This window comes from Myotis yumanensis, unplaced genomic scaffold, assembly GCF_028538775.1.
Source record: "Myotis yumanensis isolate MYYU_CA2020_CCGP unplaced genomic scaffold, mMyoYum1.0.hap1 SCAF_11, whole genome shotgun sequence".
NCBI classification, from domain to species: Eukaryota; Metazoa; Chordata; class Mammalia; order Chiroptera; family Vespertilionidae; genus Myotis; species Myotis yumanensis.
In genome coordinates, this window is record NW_027223762.1 from 14,982,919 (window position 1) to 15,000,654 (window position 17,736).

The following is a 17,736-nucleotide window of genomic DNA, read 5'->3' on the forward strand; positions in this document are numbered from 1 at the left end:
GCTTTATCCACTGAGCAAAACCAGCTAGGGCTATATATATTTTTCTTGATTTCAGAGAGGAAAGGAGAGAGAGAGAGATAGAAACAGCAATGATGACAGAGAATTTTGTATTGGCTGCCTCCTGCACACCCTACACTGGGGACCGAGCCCGCAATCTGGGCATGTGCCCTGACCAGGAATCGAACCCATGACCTCCTCCTGGTTCATAGGTCGTTGCTCGACCACTAGCCAGGCCAGCAGGGCAAGACTAGTCTTTTGGATGCTACTTTTCTTCAGCTGTAAAATTAAGACATTGACTTTAATTATTAAAAAGACTCATGCAAAAGACTGAATAAAGTCACATACATTAAAATGTTTTAAAATTTGAAAAGTATACTGCTATATAACTATCAGATGTTCTTATTAATAACCATGGTATATATTCCTGTGTACTACTATACCCTCTCTTATCAAGTAGTTATGTGAAAACAATGCTCCTTATTCACTCATTCTTTCTTTCATTCATTCGGTATTCATTCTTATCAGAATATCTCTGTTTCTAGACCAGCACGGTACAGTAGAATTTTCTACGATGATAAACATGTTCTATATTTCTGCTGTCCAATAGAGTAACCATTAGCCACATGTGGCTATTGAGCATTTGAAATGTGGCTAGTGTGCTCATGCAACTGAATTTTACATTTTATTTATTTAAATTCACATTTAAATAGACATGTGGCTAGTGGCCACTGCATTGGATAGCACAGGTCTATACCCAGTAATCAAAATGGAAAGAGTTGCCCGACTGGCATAGCTCAACCTATGAGCCAGGGGATCACGGTTTGATTCCTGGTCAGGGCACATATCTGGGTTGTGGGCGTAATTCCCCATAGCGGGTGTGCAGAAGGCAGCCAACTGGTGATTCTCTCTCATCATTGATGTTTCTCTCTCTCTTCCTCTCCCTCCCTCTCTGAAATATATATATATACACACACACACACACACACACACACACATATACTTATATATATATATATATATATATATATATATATATATATGAATTACATTTTGGTTGCCATGTGAAACACCATGTTTCTTCACAATGCACTTGATAGGTACAGATCTCTGCTATCTGGCTGGGAGGATATGCTAATAGGTGATGATGGAGGACCAAAATTTTAAAACACACCTGATTGCTCTCTGTGTAAGTCCTACCCTACCTGTGTCTCTGCCTTTTATCGTGGGCTGCCAGGTTTATAACTGAATTCTCAAACCCACAAAAAAATATTTATTGGGAATTCCACATATAACTCATCAGGGAAAGGAATGAATTGATTTTTCACTCAATATCATTTGGTGGCATACTATATAACCAGACAGATTTTATTTCTAGTATACTTACTTGTTCTGAATAAAAGCTTTCCACCCTTCTATAACTCAATAGATAATATTATTTCCAAATGGACCATTCAAAGATAATTCCAATATTGGCTTCTTCGTTCTTTAAACTGATCCTCATTCTGTAAAACTAACAAAACAGAACCAGAAATTATCAGGCAGCAACCATAGTCACTTTTGTACTTATTCTTTTTTTCCCTCCACACCGAATAAGGACACAATATACATAATATTCAACATCTGTTGTTGTTTTTTCATTTGCTATGTATTTTGAGATCTTTCTATATCAGTTAAGTATTAAACTGCCTCATTTTAAAAATTAACCTTTTTGAAGCACATGACAAAGTTGGAAAAAATCATGAAAAAAGTATAGGATTCTACAAATTACTTCTTAAATGCTTAAAATCTTACTCTAATTTCAGAAAATCTGAAACTGAAATTTGTAGACCATACATTATGTTTTGTAGAAGATGATACAGAATTCCAATCATTCAGTGAGTCAGGTAGTGTACGGAGGGCTAGAGAAAAGGAGCCATTGTTTGAGCGAGGTTTAGGAGGTGGAATGACCAGACTACATCAGACTGGATAAGAAGGAGGGAGGCACCTGAGTGTTTTGGCTTGGGTGACAAGTGGACAGTTGCTTTGTTACTGAGACAAGAAGTCAGGAGGTGGGGCAGTTTAAGGTGTCCAGTCCAGTAACATGTTAGAAGAAAAAAAATTACAATCAAAGAACCCATACCCAGAGGAAAGACAAATCAAAATACTGTATTACCAAGTTAATATAAATATTTTTAAACTTAAAAACAAACTGCTCAGTGTCATTTTTTAAAAAATCCTTACCCAAGGACATGCTTTTATTGATTTTAGAGAGAGGGGGAGGGAGAGGGAGAAAGAGAGAGAGAAAGAGAGAGAGAGAGATTAGAGAGAAACATTGATCAGTTGCCTCCTGCATGCACTCTGACGGAGGATTAAACTATAACCAGGGTATGTGTCCTGACCAGGAATCAAACCAGCAATCTTTTGGTGCACAGGATTTGATGCTCAACCAACTGAGCCACACCTGCCAGGGCCAGAGTTTCAATTTTTCAAGAAGCAAACGTTTTGGAAATTGAGTGTACAACAAAATAATGTGAGTATACATAACACTACTGAAGTGTCCACTTAAAATGGTTAAGATGGTAAATTTATGTTACATGTATTTTACAGTTCAAAAAAATTGTTGCCCTAGCCAGTTTGGCTCAGTGGTAAGAGTGTCAGTCCATTGACTAAAGGGTTGCAGGTTCGATTCCGGTCAAGGGCACGTACCTCAATTGTAGGCTGGATCCACGGCACGGTTGGGGCGAGTGCAGGAGGCAGCCAATCAATGTGTTTCTCTCACATCAATATTTCTCTCTCTCTCTGTCTCTCCCCCTCCCTTCCACTCTCTCTAAAAATCAATGGAAAAAAAACACTCAGGTGAAGATTTAAAAAATTGTTAATATCTGGGTTTCTTTTATGGTCATTATTATTATTAATTTTGTTATATGACTATTATTGAAAATAATGTTGTATAAAGGAGGGAAGTGTTTGAAATGATTTTCTTAAATGTCAAATACGCTAGGTACACCCAGCCAAGCATACAAATAGTCACACTTTTTTTTTTTTTCACCAAGCAACTTACAGGGCTGCTGCTTGGATATTTAGTCATGCTTTTAAGGCCAACTTTTCAACACTGGAAAAATAAATAAGATCAAAATGAAACTTCAACTTAGAAGGATAGGGCAACAAAGAACTGGGCCCCAGAGCATCTTTTTTTTTTTTTTTTTTTTTTGGCTTCTTGTATTTATTTTTTTTAATTTTTTTTTAAATTTTCTTTCTTTTTTTTTTTTTTTTTCACTTAAAGTATTACAAAGGGTATTACATAAGTGTCCTTTTTTCCCCTCCGCCCTTGACAAGCCCCTGCCCTCCCTTACCCCCCAGTGTCTTATGTCCATTAGTTATGGTTATATGAGTGCATACAAGTATCCCAGAGCATCTTTTTGAGGGGCCAGAGAATCTGAGCCCTTCAGAGATAAAAGAAACAAAAGCTGTCAAGGGAAAAAAGACTGTCTTCTAGGAAAATTTTTCTTTTCTTTTTAAAAAAATTTTTTATTGAATTTATTGGTATGATATTGGTTGATAAAATTATATAGGTTTCAAGTGTACAATTCTATAATATATCATCTGTATATTACATTGTGTGTTTACCACCCAAAGTCAAGTCTTCCATCACCATTTATCCCCCCCTTACCCTCTTCCAGTTATCCCAACTCTCAGCGGGTCATGAAATCAATTTAAGTGGGTTAAAATTAGTGTATTATAAAAATTAAATAGAATTAAAGCTATCAGAATGCACTGTATTTTTTCATGAAAATTTTGAACTTTAATTATTTATATATCCTAGTGATGTATTTATTTATTTATTTTTTTATTGTCTAAAGTTTTACATATGTCTCCTTTTTCCCCAATTGACACCCCCCCTCCCACAGCCATTCGCACCGCAGGTAAGCCCCCACGTAAGTGTATTTCTTATTGTGAGTTGAGGTCAATAAAAGTTTGAAGGTCAGTGTTCTAGGGTAACCCCCACAGAGGGATATTTAATTCTGCTTGGAAGAAATGAGTTTTGAGTTGTTCTTAAAGGAAATCAAAGTTCGCCAGCCAGTAAAGGGGAAAGACTATTTCTAGGCAGAGGAAGCAGCACAGGGAAGAAGCCCTGGGAAGAGCGCCTGAAAACCAGGACTGGACAGCACCTGAGTGTAAGCAAGGCCTATTTTGGTGTCAGGAATGAGTTCAAATGTCAGCTCTACCACTGACAAGCTGGGAGTCTTTGACTGATACACAGAAAACACTCAGTAAAGAGCAACTACTAGGTTTTTTTTTCACCTTCCTTTCCACTCCCCCAGAAGAGGTGTGTCTGAGAGGAATCTGACCTCCACCAACTGGGTCAGAGTTTAAGAGAGAACAGGGAAAGAGGAAGAAGACAGAGGAAGGACCTAAGAAGTTCCTTATACTCACTTGTGAACAGAATAAACTAATCCTAGAGTTGGCTAGGCAGTCACTTAGTCTGAAAAAATAATCAATTAAAATTGCTACGTGGATCATCAGGCAGGAATCTCAGCTGATTTTGAAGATGCTAATAATTCATATTCAGTTTGGATACTGGTAGTATTCTTCCTACCCACAGAGAGAAAATCTGTGACCAGACCAGAGAACTAACTCAAAGATAATTGACTAATTACTCATTGCTCTTGAGAATAAAATCAACCCATAGTCTTAAGCCAGGTAGTCCACTCACAGTTACCCGCTGGCATAAAGGACAGGGTTAAGACGAGTTTGCTGCCCTGAACCGTGGCTATGGCTCTGAACACTTTCCCACCTCCTTAACCAAGCGGTTCAGTGAAGAATTGAATTGAATGGAGGAAGTCTTTTCCTACATTTGTACTTTGAAAAATAATATTTAGAAGTAAATATGGCCGAACCGGTTTGGCTCAGTGGATAGAGCGTCGGCCTGCGGACTCAAGGGTCCCAGGTTCGATTCCGGTCAAGGGCATGTACCTTGGTTGCAGGCACATCCCCAGTAGGGGACGTGCAGGAGGCAGCTGATTGATCTCTTTCATCGATGTTTCTAACTCTCTGTCCCTCTTCCTTCTTCTCTGTAAAAAATCAATAAAATATATTTAAAAAAAAAAAAAAAAAAAAAAAAAAAAGAAGTAAATATGGACATTTTCGCCCTGGCCGGTGTGGCTCAGTTGGCTGGAGCATCATCCGGTACACTGAAAGATGGTGGGTTCAGTTCCCAGTCAGGGCACATGTCCAAGTTGTAGGTTCAATTCCAGTCAGGGAATGTGAGGGAGGCAACCCATCAATGATTCTCTCTCACATTGATGTTTCTCTCTCTCTTTCCCTTCCTCTCTCTAAAATCAATAAAAAAATTTTAAAATGGATATTTTATTCCAAATGTTTACATGAGCTCCCTAGAGAATTCAAGTTCCTCAGGAGCCATATAACCCACATCTATGGATTCATCCCAGAACTTATGGATGAAATGAGGGGAAAGTCATATGTAATGGGAACAGAGAGGCAGCACACAGAAGTGGGAAGTATGTGTAGCTTTGACTTTGCAGTAGTGAATTCAAATCCTCACTTTGCTATTCATTAAATCGGTACCCTTCCCTTACTGAGTCTTGCTTGCTTTCTTTTTTTAAATATATTTTTTATTGATTTCAGAGAGGAAGGAAAAGGGAGAGAGAGAGAGAGAGAGAGAGAGAGAGAGAGAGAGAGAGAGAGAGAAACATCAATGATGAGAGAGAATTACTGATTGGCTGTCTCCTGCATGCGCCCTACTCGGGATAGAGCCCGCAACCCAGGCATGTGCCCTGACCGGGAATCGAACTGTGACCTCCTGGTTCATAGGTCAACACTCAAGCACTGAACCACACCAGCTGGACAAGTCTTGCTTTCTTTATCTGAAATGCTGATATGATTAATCCTCACCTCCTAGGACTGTTGTGAAGTTGAAGACCTACCCCACTCCCCCTTGGGACATTACTGTATTTGGAGATGGGGCTTTTAAATAGGTAATTAGGTTAAAATTAGGCTATATGGGTGAGCCCTAATTCAATCTGACTGGAGTCCTTAACAAGACAAAGAGATTTGTACGCAGATACCCAGAGATGCAAGCTCAGAGGAGAGACTGTGAGAAGGCAGACCTGTAAGCCAAGCAAAGCGCCTCAAGAGAAACCACTTTGATCTTGGACTTCAGAACTGTGAGGAAATAACTTTCTGTTGCCCTAGCTGGTTTGGCTCAGTGGATAGAGTGTTGGCCTGTGGACCAAAGTGTCCTGGGTTCGATTCCTGTCATGGGCATGTACCTTTGTTGCAGGCTCCTCCCCGACCCAGGCCTGTTCAGGGCGCCTGCAGGAGGCAACCGATGGATGTGTTTCTCTCACATCGATGTTTCTCTCTGTCTTTCCCTCTCTCTTCTACTCTCAAAAAGCAATGGAAAAATATCCTCGGGTGAGGATTAAAAAATAATAATAATAAAGTAAATTAATTTTCTGTTGGTTAAGCCACCAGTCTGTAGCATATTGTTATGGCAGCCCAAGCAGGCTAATACAATTAGCATTATAGAAGGGGGCTGAACCAGTAAGAGAACAATGACAGGAGGCCCAGTCCATCCTACTCCTATAGACCTGAATCCTGTCAGCTGACCTCCCTTCTCACATTTCCTATCCCTCGGAAGCAGAGTTGTAAGGATTAACCGAGATAAAGTATGTAAAGACACTATTAAGGATAGATGTCCTATAACAGTGGGTTCCTTCACTTCTCTCTAGAACAGAGGTTTTCAACCTTTTTCATCTCACGGCACACATAAGCTAATTATACTACTAAAATTCTGTGGCATTCCAAAAAATATATTTTATGCCGATCTGACAAAAAATAGGTATAATTCTGATTGATTTACCAAAAAAAAAAAAAAAAAAAAAGGTAATTACTGCCCTTTTGGCTCCAAGGTGACTTTTTTAAAAATCAGGTACTTATACTTGTTTATAAGGATATCTGGTACCAAGAATTAACCAGCCCTGGCCTGTTAGCCCAGTCCGGGTAGCTCAGTGGGTTAGAGTGTTGTCCCAATACACCAAGATTGCGAGTTCAATCCCCAGTCAGGGCACATACAAGAATCAATCAAGGAATGCATAAGTAAATGCAACAACAAATTGATGTTTCTCTCTCTCTCTCTCTCTCACTCTCTCACAAATCAATTTTTTTTAAAAAAAATCAATCAGACACAACCTTATTATGTGACATGACCAATAAGATGCAACTCCATTATATGACCTATATTTGTGGTTCAAGACAGGGCATTCACACACACCAGATGGCTATTGTTGTGTTGTCATTTTTTTATTTGACTAGGGAAAAGAGGTCAGTGCCCCTGGCTAAGTTGTCAGGTAGTGCATGTTTAAAATTTTTTGTGGCCTATTGGTTCAAAAATCGCTGTTCTAGCCGAAACCGGTTTGGCTCAGTGGATAGAGCGTCGGCCTGCGGACTGAAAGGTCCCAGGTTCGATTCTGGTCAAGGGCATGTACCTTGGTTGCGGGCATATCCCCAGTAGGAGGTGTGCAGGAGGCAGCTGATCGATGTTTCTCTCTCATCCATGTTTCTAACTCTCTATCTTTCTCCCTTCCTCTCTGTAAAAAATCAATAAAATATTTTTAAAAAATCGCTGTTCTAGATATCAGCTTTCTCACCAGTAATGCAGAGGACTAAAGTTGCAGGTTCCGCACTGCTCCCCCCCCCCCCCCCCCCCCCCCCCGGTCTTTTCAGCTACCTTCTGTGATTCCAACAACTACTTTAGGAACAAAAGTATAAGCCCCAAAAGTATTTTCAGAGCGCATTCCCTCACTTTGTCTCCCTTCTGATTTAATTCTATATTTACACATCAATCCCAAGGAGCCTAATGAAACCCTACCAGGCCAGACTAACAGACTATCCAGCCCTACAAGTTTCACTGCGGGCAAATCCAGTCAAATCCAGTCATGCAAAACCACAGTCTTTAGTGTTAAGGCTTTTATACCCCCAGGCACAAGCTTTAAATAACTGTAAACCCAAATTGTAATATTTGGTTCCAAAACCCATTTAAAACCCCATTATCTCTCCACACAGTACCTGGCTGATCAATCCGGTTGCCCTGTTCTTGGTGGATCAAATGCTTTTAAAATAAAGATTCTTTTTATTTGCTTTCTGTTTCACAGTGTGAGGTCTGGTGTCTTGTAGATCTGAGGTCTCTGTGTTCTGTGGCTGGGGATTGTAAAGGCAAACACTGACGAGTTCTCTTTTTTTCTTTTCTTGCCAAAGCATAGTATGAATGGTTTGGAAACACGAACTACTGTTCAAAGGGGAAGACGAGTGTAAGTAGAAGTAGCCAAAGAAATAAAACTTGAGACTTAAAGATGCAAAAGCTAGAAATGTACATTAGGAAAGGAATTATTCATTTGTTTCCTATTTGTTCATGATATGTGAATCCTATTGCTGTTGGCTTATTTACTCTATAGCTTAAAATGAAACAAAGTGTTTTGAATATCTAATTTGCATTAATTTTTTATGGGAGAGAGAGAGAGAGAGAGAATGAGAATGAGAATGAGCTGGTTTGGTTGGTTAAAGCATATTGTTACTGCAGTCAAAGTCATGCTTACCATGTGTATCTTGGATCCCGGCAGACTTCTAGCAAATGCATACTCTCTGTCACCAGGGTCCTGGGCAAGGTTAGCACAGAGCAAATGCATCACCACTGTCAGTCGGCTCCACTGGTGATGCACAGGGCATTTCCCGATTACAAGAGTCACAGCCTCCCACTAGCACACACACACATTCAAAGCGTGTGGTCACAACTTCCAGAAAGCCAGTTCAACTTCAGCTCTGGAAATGAAGAAATCTCCTGGCACTTCTCTTGAGACTGATATTCTTGCATATTCTTTCCCCTATCATTGCACAAATGACCACAAGCTTTTTTATGTTACTTAACTTCTTATTTCAAAAAAGGCATTCTGACATTAAACTATGTGACATAGAGGAATATCTAAGTTTTCCCCCCAAGTAAACTTCTGCATTTTAGGGTTTCTATGGGAATAACAGCGGTGTTTCCCAACTTGGAGGTGCACTTCTGTGAAGTGGAATCAAGGGCTGTGTTATGAGCTGGATTTTTAAAACTTTAGTGGGACCTATATGTAAATGTATAGTCACAGAGAAAAAAATTGTAAAGATAGTTATCAAGCTCAGCCAGTGTGGCTCAGTAGTTGAGCATCGATCTATGAACCAGGAGATCATTGTTTGATTCCGGTAGGGGCATATGCCCGGGTTTTGTGCTCATTCCCCAGTATGGGGCATGCAGGAGGCAGCCTATCAATGATTCTCTCTCTTCATTGATGTTTCTATCTCTCTCTCCCTCTCCCTTCCTCTCTGAAATCAATCATATATCCTATATAATAAAAGGTTAGTATGCAAGTCGACCATCACTATGGTGCGCACTGACCACCAGGGGGTAGACGCTCAATGCAGGAGCTGCCCCTTCTTAGTCAGTGCGCTCCCACAGGGGGAGCACCACTCAGCCAAAAGCTGGGCTCAAGGCTGGCGAGCACAGCGGCGGTGGCAGGAGCCTCCCCCCCCCCCCCCCCCCCCACTTCCATGGCAGCACTAAGGATATCTGACTGCTAGCTCCCCGCAGGGAGCAGGCCTAAGCCGTCAATCAAACATTCCCTGAGGGCTCCTGGACTGCAAGTGGGCACAGGCTGGGCTGAGGGCCCCCCCCCCACACACACACACAAGTACATGAATTTTGTGCACTGGGCCTCTAATATATATATATTAAAATGATAGTTACCAAAATATTAACAATGCTTATCTCTAGGGGCAGGATTATAGCAATTTTGTTTTCTTCTTTTGCTTATCTGTATATTCTAATTTCCTTTTCAAATCACCTATCACTTTTGTAATAACAAATGATGTAATACAGGAAAAAAGGGGAAAATGTGGAAATGTGGTTGTAGTGGGCCACCCAAATATATCAGGTCTTAATCCCTAGTACTTGTAAATGTGTCTTTGTTGGTGTGGTTAAATGAAGGATCTTGAAATGGGGACACAATTCTGCATCATCTGGGTGAACCCTAAATGTAATTTCAAGTGCCTGGCAATTCTGAATTTTTATTATACAAACTGCCTGTTAAAGTTTTTTGTCTCTTCTCTTGTAAATCAATTTTTTTTATTTTTTTAAAATATATTTTATTGATTTTCCTTACAGAGAGGATGGGAGAGGGACAGAGAGTTAGAAACATCGATCAGCTGCCTCCTATACACTCCCCACTGGGTATGTGCCCGCAACCAAGGCACATGCCCTTGACTGGAATCGAACCCAGGACCCTTGAGTCCGCAGGCCGACGCTCTATCCACTAAGCCAAACCGGTCAGGGCTCAATTTTATTTTTTTATGTTATTTTTTCTTCATTGATTAAGGTATTACATATAGTAAATTAATCTTATTGAATGATAGTTTATACACATGAAAATACACCTATTTAAAGTTGAATGACTTTTGATAAAGACTACCTCAAACATAATACAGAAGGCTTCCGTGGCCCTAAAACATTCCTTCAAACCTATCTGCAGGCTGTGGTCGGAGACAACCACTAATCTGCTCTTTGTCACAGTAGTTTATAATCTCCCTTGTTTAGAATTTCTTATGAATGGAATCAGAGAGTATATATTCTTTGTGTCTGTTTTTATCATAACTTGGCATAAGGTTTTGATATTCATCCATACTCTTGTATATGTCATTAATTCATTTCTTTTTATTGTTGAGTACTATTCCAATCATATGTATCACATATATCACTATATATGTATCACAATTTATTTTTATCATTAATATGTTAATTTATGTTTGGGTTGTTTTTATCTATCTATCTATCTATTTATCTATTTATTTTAATCCTCACCTGAGGATATTTTTCCATTGGTTTTTAGAGAGAGTGGGAGAAGGAAAGGCAGAGAGAAATATCCATGTGAGAGAAACACAGTGATTGGTTGCCTCCTGCATACGCCCTGACCAGGGCCCAGGCTGGGGAAGAGCCTGCAACCAGGAACATGCCCTTGACCAGAATCGAACCTGGGACCTTTCTGTCCACAGGTTAATGCTCTATCCACTGAGCCAAACCAACTAGGGTTGTTTTTAGTTTTTAGCTGCTATGAATAAAGCTGCTATAAACATTTCTTTTTGTAGACATAGGTTTTCATTAGGTAAATACTTGCAATCAGAATTGATGGGACACATGATAAGTAAATGTTTAACTTTATAAACTATGAAATTGTTGTCTTTGTGTATTAGAGTTCTAGGTGGTCCACATCCTTGATAATAGCTTGATATTATCAGTTTTTTAAATAAACTTTCGTAGAAGTTTCCGATTTTTAAAAATTGTCATAATACAGAGGTCTCATGTACACCTGCACCTACTTTTCCTTTCATTAATACAGTAAATTTATCAGTTTTTAAAATGTAGTTATTCTAAGGAGTCTGTCGTGGTATCTCATTGTGGTTATAATTTCCATTTCCATGTGACTAATGATGTTGGGCACCATAAGGTGTTGATTGGTCAAATGAGTATCTTCTTTTGTGAAATATCTATTAAAAATCTACTTCTTTTACGTATTTTAGGGACCAATTGTTTGTCAGACAGATGGATTGTGAATGTTCTCTCAGTTTGTGGTTTGTCTTTTCTTTTTTTTTCAAATATATTTCTTTATTGATTTTAGAGAGGAAGGGAGAGGGAGAGATAGAAACATTAATGATGAGAAAGAATCATTGATCGGCTGCCTCTTGCATGCCCCCCACTGGGAATTGAGCCTGCAACCCTGGCTTGTGCCCTTGGCCAGAATGGAACCTGGGAACTCTTCAGTCCACAGGCTGACGCTCTATCCACTGAGCCAAACCGGCTAGAGTTGTCTTTTCATTGACTTAATGTCTTCAACAGTTTTTAAATTTTATGAAGTTCAACTCATTTATTTCACCTATGATTTGTACTTTTTGTATCATATTTAAGACCTTTGTTAACCTGAGGTAGCAAAGATTCCATCTGCAATCTTAATTCTTTTATTGCCATGTAACATAACATATTCACAGGATATGGGTTTTACAGTGTAGACATCTTGGGAGCCATTATTCTGCCTACCAACTAATTCCATTACCAGATGAAAAACTGCTCTTCTGTTTCTAGTGTGCTGAGTGTTCCACTCTCTCTAAAAATCAATGGGAAAAAAAAATCCTCAGGTGAGGATTAACAAACAAAAAAAAGGGGGGGGGGAGGTGATCATGAAGAGGAAGGGTTGGCAGATATGGATGAAGGGGAGGAGGATGAAGATGATGATGAGGGGGAGAAAGGAGAGGACAATGAAGGAGATGACTAATAGAACACAGATGGATTCCAATCTTTTTAAATTTTATCCAATCCCTGGGAGCAAGTTTCGGTCTCTATCTCTCTTTTTTTCCCCCCTCTTGTGCTCAGTTGCCTAGTTTTTAAGGTCTCTTCTCTCTTCTTAATACCACGGTTCTCACCTTATTTGGAGGGGAATTACCTTGAACACAATACAGTGGGAAAAGAATCTCCACCCCTTTCTGTTCCAAATATATTTTTATCTTGTCTCAACAAAAACTTTATGGAACCAACACCACCGTGTTCTGCGGGGGGTGGGGGGCTGTTTTATTAGTTTTGTTGGAAGCTGGAGGGTGCTAGGCCCTGCCTAGTGCATAGAATTCTAGCTCTTCCCCCTCCTTTCTCTGCATATGGGGCTCAGATTACACTGTCTCCGTGAGAATATGGGCAGTTAGCATTAACCAACATGTATCTGTCTACTTTCTTTTAAAAAGAGGAAAAGATAAAAACAAAAATGGGGGGCCCTAGCCTGTTTGGCTCAGTGGATGGAGCGACGGCCTGCGGACTGAAGGGTCCCAGGTCCGATTCTGGTCAAAGGCATGTGCCTTGGTTACGGGCACATCCCCAGTGGGGAGTGTGCAGGAGGCAGCTGATTGATGTTTCTCTCTCATCGATGTTTCTGGCTCTCTGTCCCTCTCCCTTCCTCTCTGTAAAAAAATCAATAAAAATATATTTTTTAAAAATTGAAAAAAAATGGGGGGATGGAAGGGGAGTTAAAGAAACTGGCTGGACTAGCTTTATAGGATTTCTAGGAAACGGTGAAAGGTTTGCAACAACCATATGAATGCTCAATGAAGAAAACGCTACCTTTAAAACGATGGGCAATTTCATGGCATTTTCACTTGCCTTTGCCCCATCCCCCGACAAAATCTTGGGATCCTAAACCGGACTGACCTTTAGAAACGTCCCTAGTTCTAAAATTCTTTACCCCACCCCGTTAACAAAAACGAAGGAACTAGGTAAAAGAAAAGCCAGAAACGATGAGCCTGCAAGAAAACAAAACAGCCAACAGGGAGGAGGAAGCCGGAGCGGTCCACGAATTAGAAGTGAACTTCCTGTCCTGGGCGAACTTCCGGGATCAGCAACAGGGCGACCCAATCAGAACCTTCCTCCGGGAGCCAATGGGAGAGCACATTACAAAGAGCCAATCCGAGCAGCGCTGTCACTGTTATGGTCCTGTCAGGGCGCCGGCGTCGTGGTGTTTGGGCCGTCGCCACGGCGGAGACTTTGCTGGGGCCTCCTCGGGGCGCTGCGCTCGTCCCGGGCTCGCTTCCGGCCTGCGCTTCCCGGCTCGCGGGCTGCAGCGTAGGGCGCCGGTGCGGGTCGGCGCCGCGGCCGCCTTGGGGCCTGGGCCCAGCCGCAGCCTCCTCCACCGCCGCCGGCTCCCAGCGGCCGCGAGATGCAGCCGCCGGGCCCGCCCCCGGCCTATTCCCCCACCAACGGGGACTTCACCTTTGTCTCCTCAGCAGACGCGGAAGGTGAGGCTGAGCCCCTCAAGTCCCCTTGCGCCGCAGGACGCGGGGCCCCACGCGGCAGGGTCTTTCTGGTGCCCAGGCGGTCGTGGCCGGTGGGGACGCGCCGGAAGCTGACTTGCGCCCGCGGGGCCTGGGGAGAGGGCCCGGGCGGCGAGGGAGGGGCGTGGGCGCTGTCCGAGTCTCCGGGTCAGCTCCGCCCGCCCCACGCCGTTGGGGCAGCTTGTTCTGGGCGGCTGGCTCACCTCAAGTGAACCACGGAACTCGAAGGTTGTTTTTTTTGTGTGTGTGGTTTTTTTTTTTTTGGTTTTTTTTTATGGAATGACTTGCTGTTACTCAGAAAAGCGATTGGCCAGGGTAGGTGTCAAAGGTGAGAACGAGGAAGGGGAGAGAGCAGTGTTCCTCTTATTTATCCGTCGGTAACTGTTGCTGGGGTTGGATTCGGCGCTGCAAATCCATGGAATCTGATATTCTGCCACCGTCCCAATTCTCCTGGGTTTTTTTTTAGTGGTTGACCTGATATTCAGAAAAATAGACCCAGGTATATTTGAAACTGCTTGTACTCCCGCGAGGTGTTGACAATGGCTTCTGCAGATTTCCTTGTGACAACTGTTCGGACGAAGCAGTTGTGCTGGGGAGGTTTTTCTCCAGCACAGGAAGTGCTGTTCTCCTCCTTTTCTCTCATCCTTATCCGACTTGGGAAGTGGAATCTTTCTCTGCTAGTCTTTTTCAAGTGTTAGTTTTAATACCCTTCTGTGCGCACACCAGTGGTTTCCCAGTGACCAGACTTACTTCCTAACATGAAAAAATAAGTTAGACTTAGCTATAGGAATTTCAGTCTGGAGAAGAACGTAGTATTTCCTTAAATCCGGTTTCATAGTGTATCAGTTAGTATCGCTGGTTTTCCCTCCTCCCCCTTGTTTTGCTTTTTGATTGGTATTTAAAAAAAAAAAAAAGTAGTACTGTAGTGTTGGTTATAATTTAAAATGTAAAATAAAAATTTTACCGATCATAAAGAAGGTAGCTGATCCATTTCTCGCTTTTTTTTTTCCAATTACCGTTTACATTCGGTATTATTTTGTACTAGAGGCCCGGTGCACGACATTTGTGCACTGGGGGGGGGGGGGGGCGGTTCCTCAGCCCGGCCTGACCCTCTGGCAGTCCGGGACCCTGGGGGGATGTCCACCCAGGGGTCCTTAGCACAAGGTTTTATTATATAGGATAGGATAGGATTGGTTTCAGGTGTACAGCATAGTAGATAGTATACTTTACCAAGTGTTCTCCCCTATGTTTCCAGTACATCTGACACCATACAGAGTTATTACAACATTATTGACTATATTTCCTATGCTGTACTTTATATCCCCATGACTATTTTGTAACTTCCAATTTCTACTTCTTAATCCCTTCACCTTTTTCACCCAGCCCCCCAACTCCCTCTATATTTGGTGAAATATAGCAGCCCAAAATATTTTGGTTTGTTTCATCTAAATTTTGTAGCATAGTGCTTAGGGAGGAATATCCATGTTAATTTTCCCAGACTTTAGAAGTCTATCGTTGAGTATCAGAATCTAATGTTTGTTCAAATTACTTTATGTATATACTGCTCATATCCTCCCTTCCCCTAGGAATTACCTTTCTTAAATACACCTAAGAAGTCTGACAGAATAATATAATGAGCTAAGGTATTGACTATATACTAAATCAAGAAACCTGGAATAAGTAAAATCTGTAAGGTTTATTCAAACTTTTCCATCTAGCATTTAAGGATATATAGACTCCCTGTATATCCAAGGACATATCCTACATAATAAAACCCTAGTAGGCAAATCGACTGAATGGCAGACCACCTGGTCACTATGACGTGCACTGACCACCAGGGAGCAGATGCTCAATGCAGGAGCTGCCCCCTGGAGGTCAGTGCACTCCCACAGGGGGAGTGCCGCTCAGCCAGAAGCCAGGCTCACGGCTGGCGAATGCAGCAGAGGTGGCAGGAGCCTCTCTCACCTCCGCAGCAGTGCTAAGGACCCCTTGGGGGTCCCAGACTGTGAGAAGGCGCAGGCCGCGCTGAGGGACTCCCTCCCCAGTGCATGAATGTCGTGCACCGTGTCTCTAGTAAACATATAATAACACCATCTGTATAACGTTACACAACTTAAATTTACAGAGTATTTTAAGCAAATGTCTTGGTTGGTCTTTATAAGAATTCTGCTGAGTTTTATTATTCTTGTATTTTATAATAAAACAGCTTAGAGAAGTTCAGTAACTCCACATGAAGGATATGGAATTGAAATCGAGGGTTCTGTCTCCTCAAATTTCTTCCCACTAAACCATGATGCCTCTTATATTTTTGTAAATTGAATACAGTAGGTCCTTGGATTACGTCGGAGATCTGTTCCTATGGACGTAACGCAGTCGGAACCCACCTACTTTAGCACCTACGTCACTCACATGGGGCACATACACAGCAGTAATGAAGTGAAACAGTAAAAAAAATTTAAAAGAAAGATAACAATTCCTGACCTTTACTTGTGGTAAATAAATAATAAAAAACATAAAACACATATGTACATACGTTGAAATGACGGAACTTTTTTTTTTTTTTTATAAATAAATGGGAGATGGCGACGTAACCACGAAACGACGTATGTCAACTCCGACGTAACCCGAGGAGGACTATCTGTAGTGTACCTGGAGTATAGTGTTAAGAGACTTGAGTTGCATCCTGGCTTTACCAATTACTATCTCTGTGATATTGGGCAAGTTACTTAGCCTCTCTTAACCTCATTTTTCTTATATACAAAATGGGAAGAATAATACCCACGTGCTCAAATATTTTGCAAATGCAAAGCACTTATGATTATATCTGGCAGAGTTAAGTGCTCAGTACATGTTAATAATGCTGCTGCTGCTTGGATTTCAGTATGAACTCGCCCCACACTTAGTTTTTATTGTTCTCTAGCAGGAACATTTTACTCTGCAACTCAAAGTCTTTTCTCTGATTCTTAAGCATATCATGTAAATTCTTGCTTCTTGTTTTTTTGCTGTTTCTCCAACGGAATGTTTTTGGCTCATAGATGTTTTTCAGTGTATACCTTTCTTCTGTCCACATCTCTCTTTCTTAATAATACCTATCCTTACTATTTGACCACACATATCCTTTGTCCAAAAATCTGCCTTGATGTTCCATCTCCATATCTATGCATATCCTAGTCCTCATGCTTAAAATGCCTTTCTCCTCCTTATCCCAAGTTGAAACTTTTAAACTAAACTCAAATGCTCCTTCCTTGGTGAAACCTTGCTTAACTGTCCCTCATAAACAGAAACTTTTCTCTCTCTCTCTTTTTTATTTTTTTTTTATTTTATTATTATTTTTTTTAAATATATTTTATTGACTTTTTACAGAGAGGAAGGGAGAGAGATAGAGTTAGAAACATCGATGAGAGAGAAACATCGATCAGCCGCCTCCTGCACATCCCCTACTGGGAATGTGCCCGCAACCCAGGCACATGCCCCTGACCGGAATCGAACCTGGGACCCTTCAGTCCGCAGGCCGACGCTCTATCCACTGAGCCAAACCGGTTTCGGCATCTCTCTCTCTTTTTTAAAAATACTTTATTTATTTATTTATTTATTTATTTATTTATTTATTTATTTTTATTGATTTCAGAGAAGAAGGGAGAGGGAGAGATAGAAGCATCAGTGATGAGAGAGAATCATTGATCAGCTGCCTCCTACTGGGGATCGAGCCCACAACCTTGACTTGTGCCCTTGTCCGGAATCGAACCGGGACCTTTCAGTCTGTAGCCAAAGGTTCTCTCTCTTTTTAAAAATTTATTTTTATTGATTTCAGAGTCGGGGAGAAGGATAGAAACATCAATGATC

At 41.2% G+C, this 17,736-nt stretch overlaps 1 protein-coding gene across 3 annotated transcripts in view; it reads left to right on the forward strand.

The window, feature by feature from the left end:
• Positions 1 to 13,556: 13,556 nt before the first annotated feature.
• YIPF4 (Yip1 domain family member 4) overlaps positions 13,557 to 17,736 on the forward strand; it is a 28,671-nt gene continuing 24,491 nt past the window's right edge. For 2 of the 3 annotated variants that reach the window (XM_070428962.1, XM_070428961.1), the window contains exon 1: positions 13,557 to 13,857. In XM_070428962.1, the coding sequence (XP_070285063.1) occupies positions 13,779 to 13,857 (79 nt within the window). In that variant the 5' untranslated portion in view covers positions 13,557 to 13,778. The remainder of the gene's footprint in view (positions 13,858 to 17,736) is intronic. The other variant, XM_070428960.1, reaches the window with a different exon arrangement.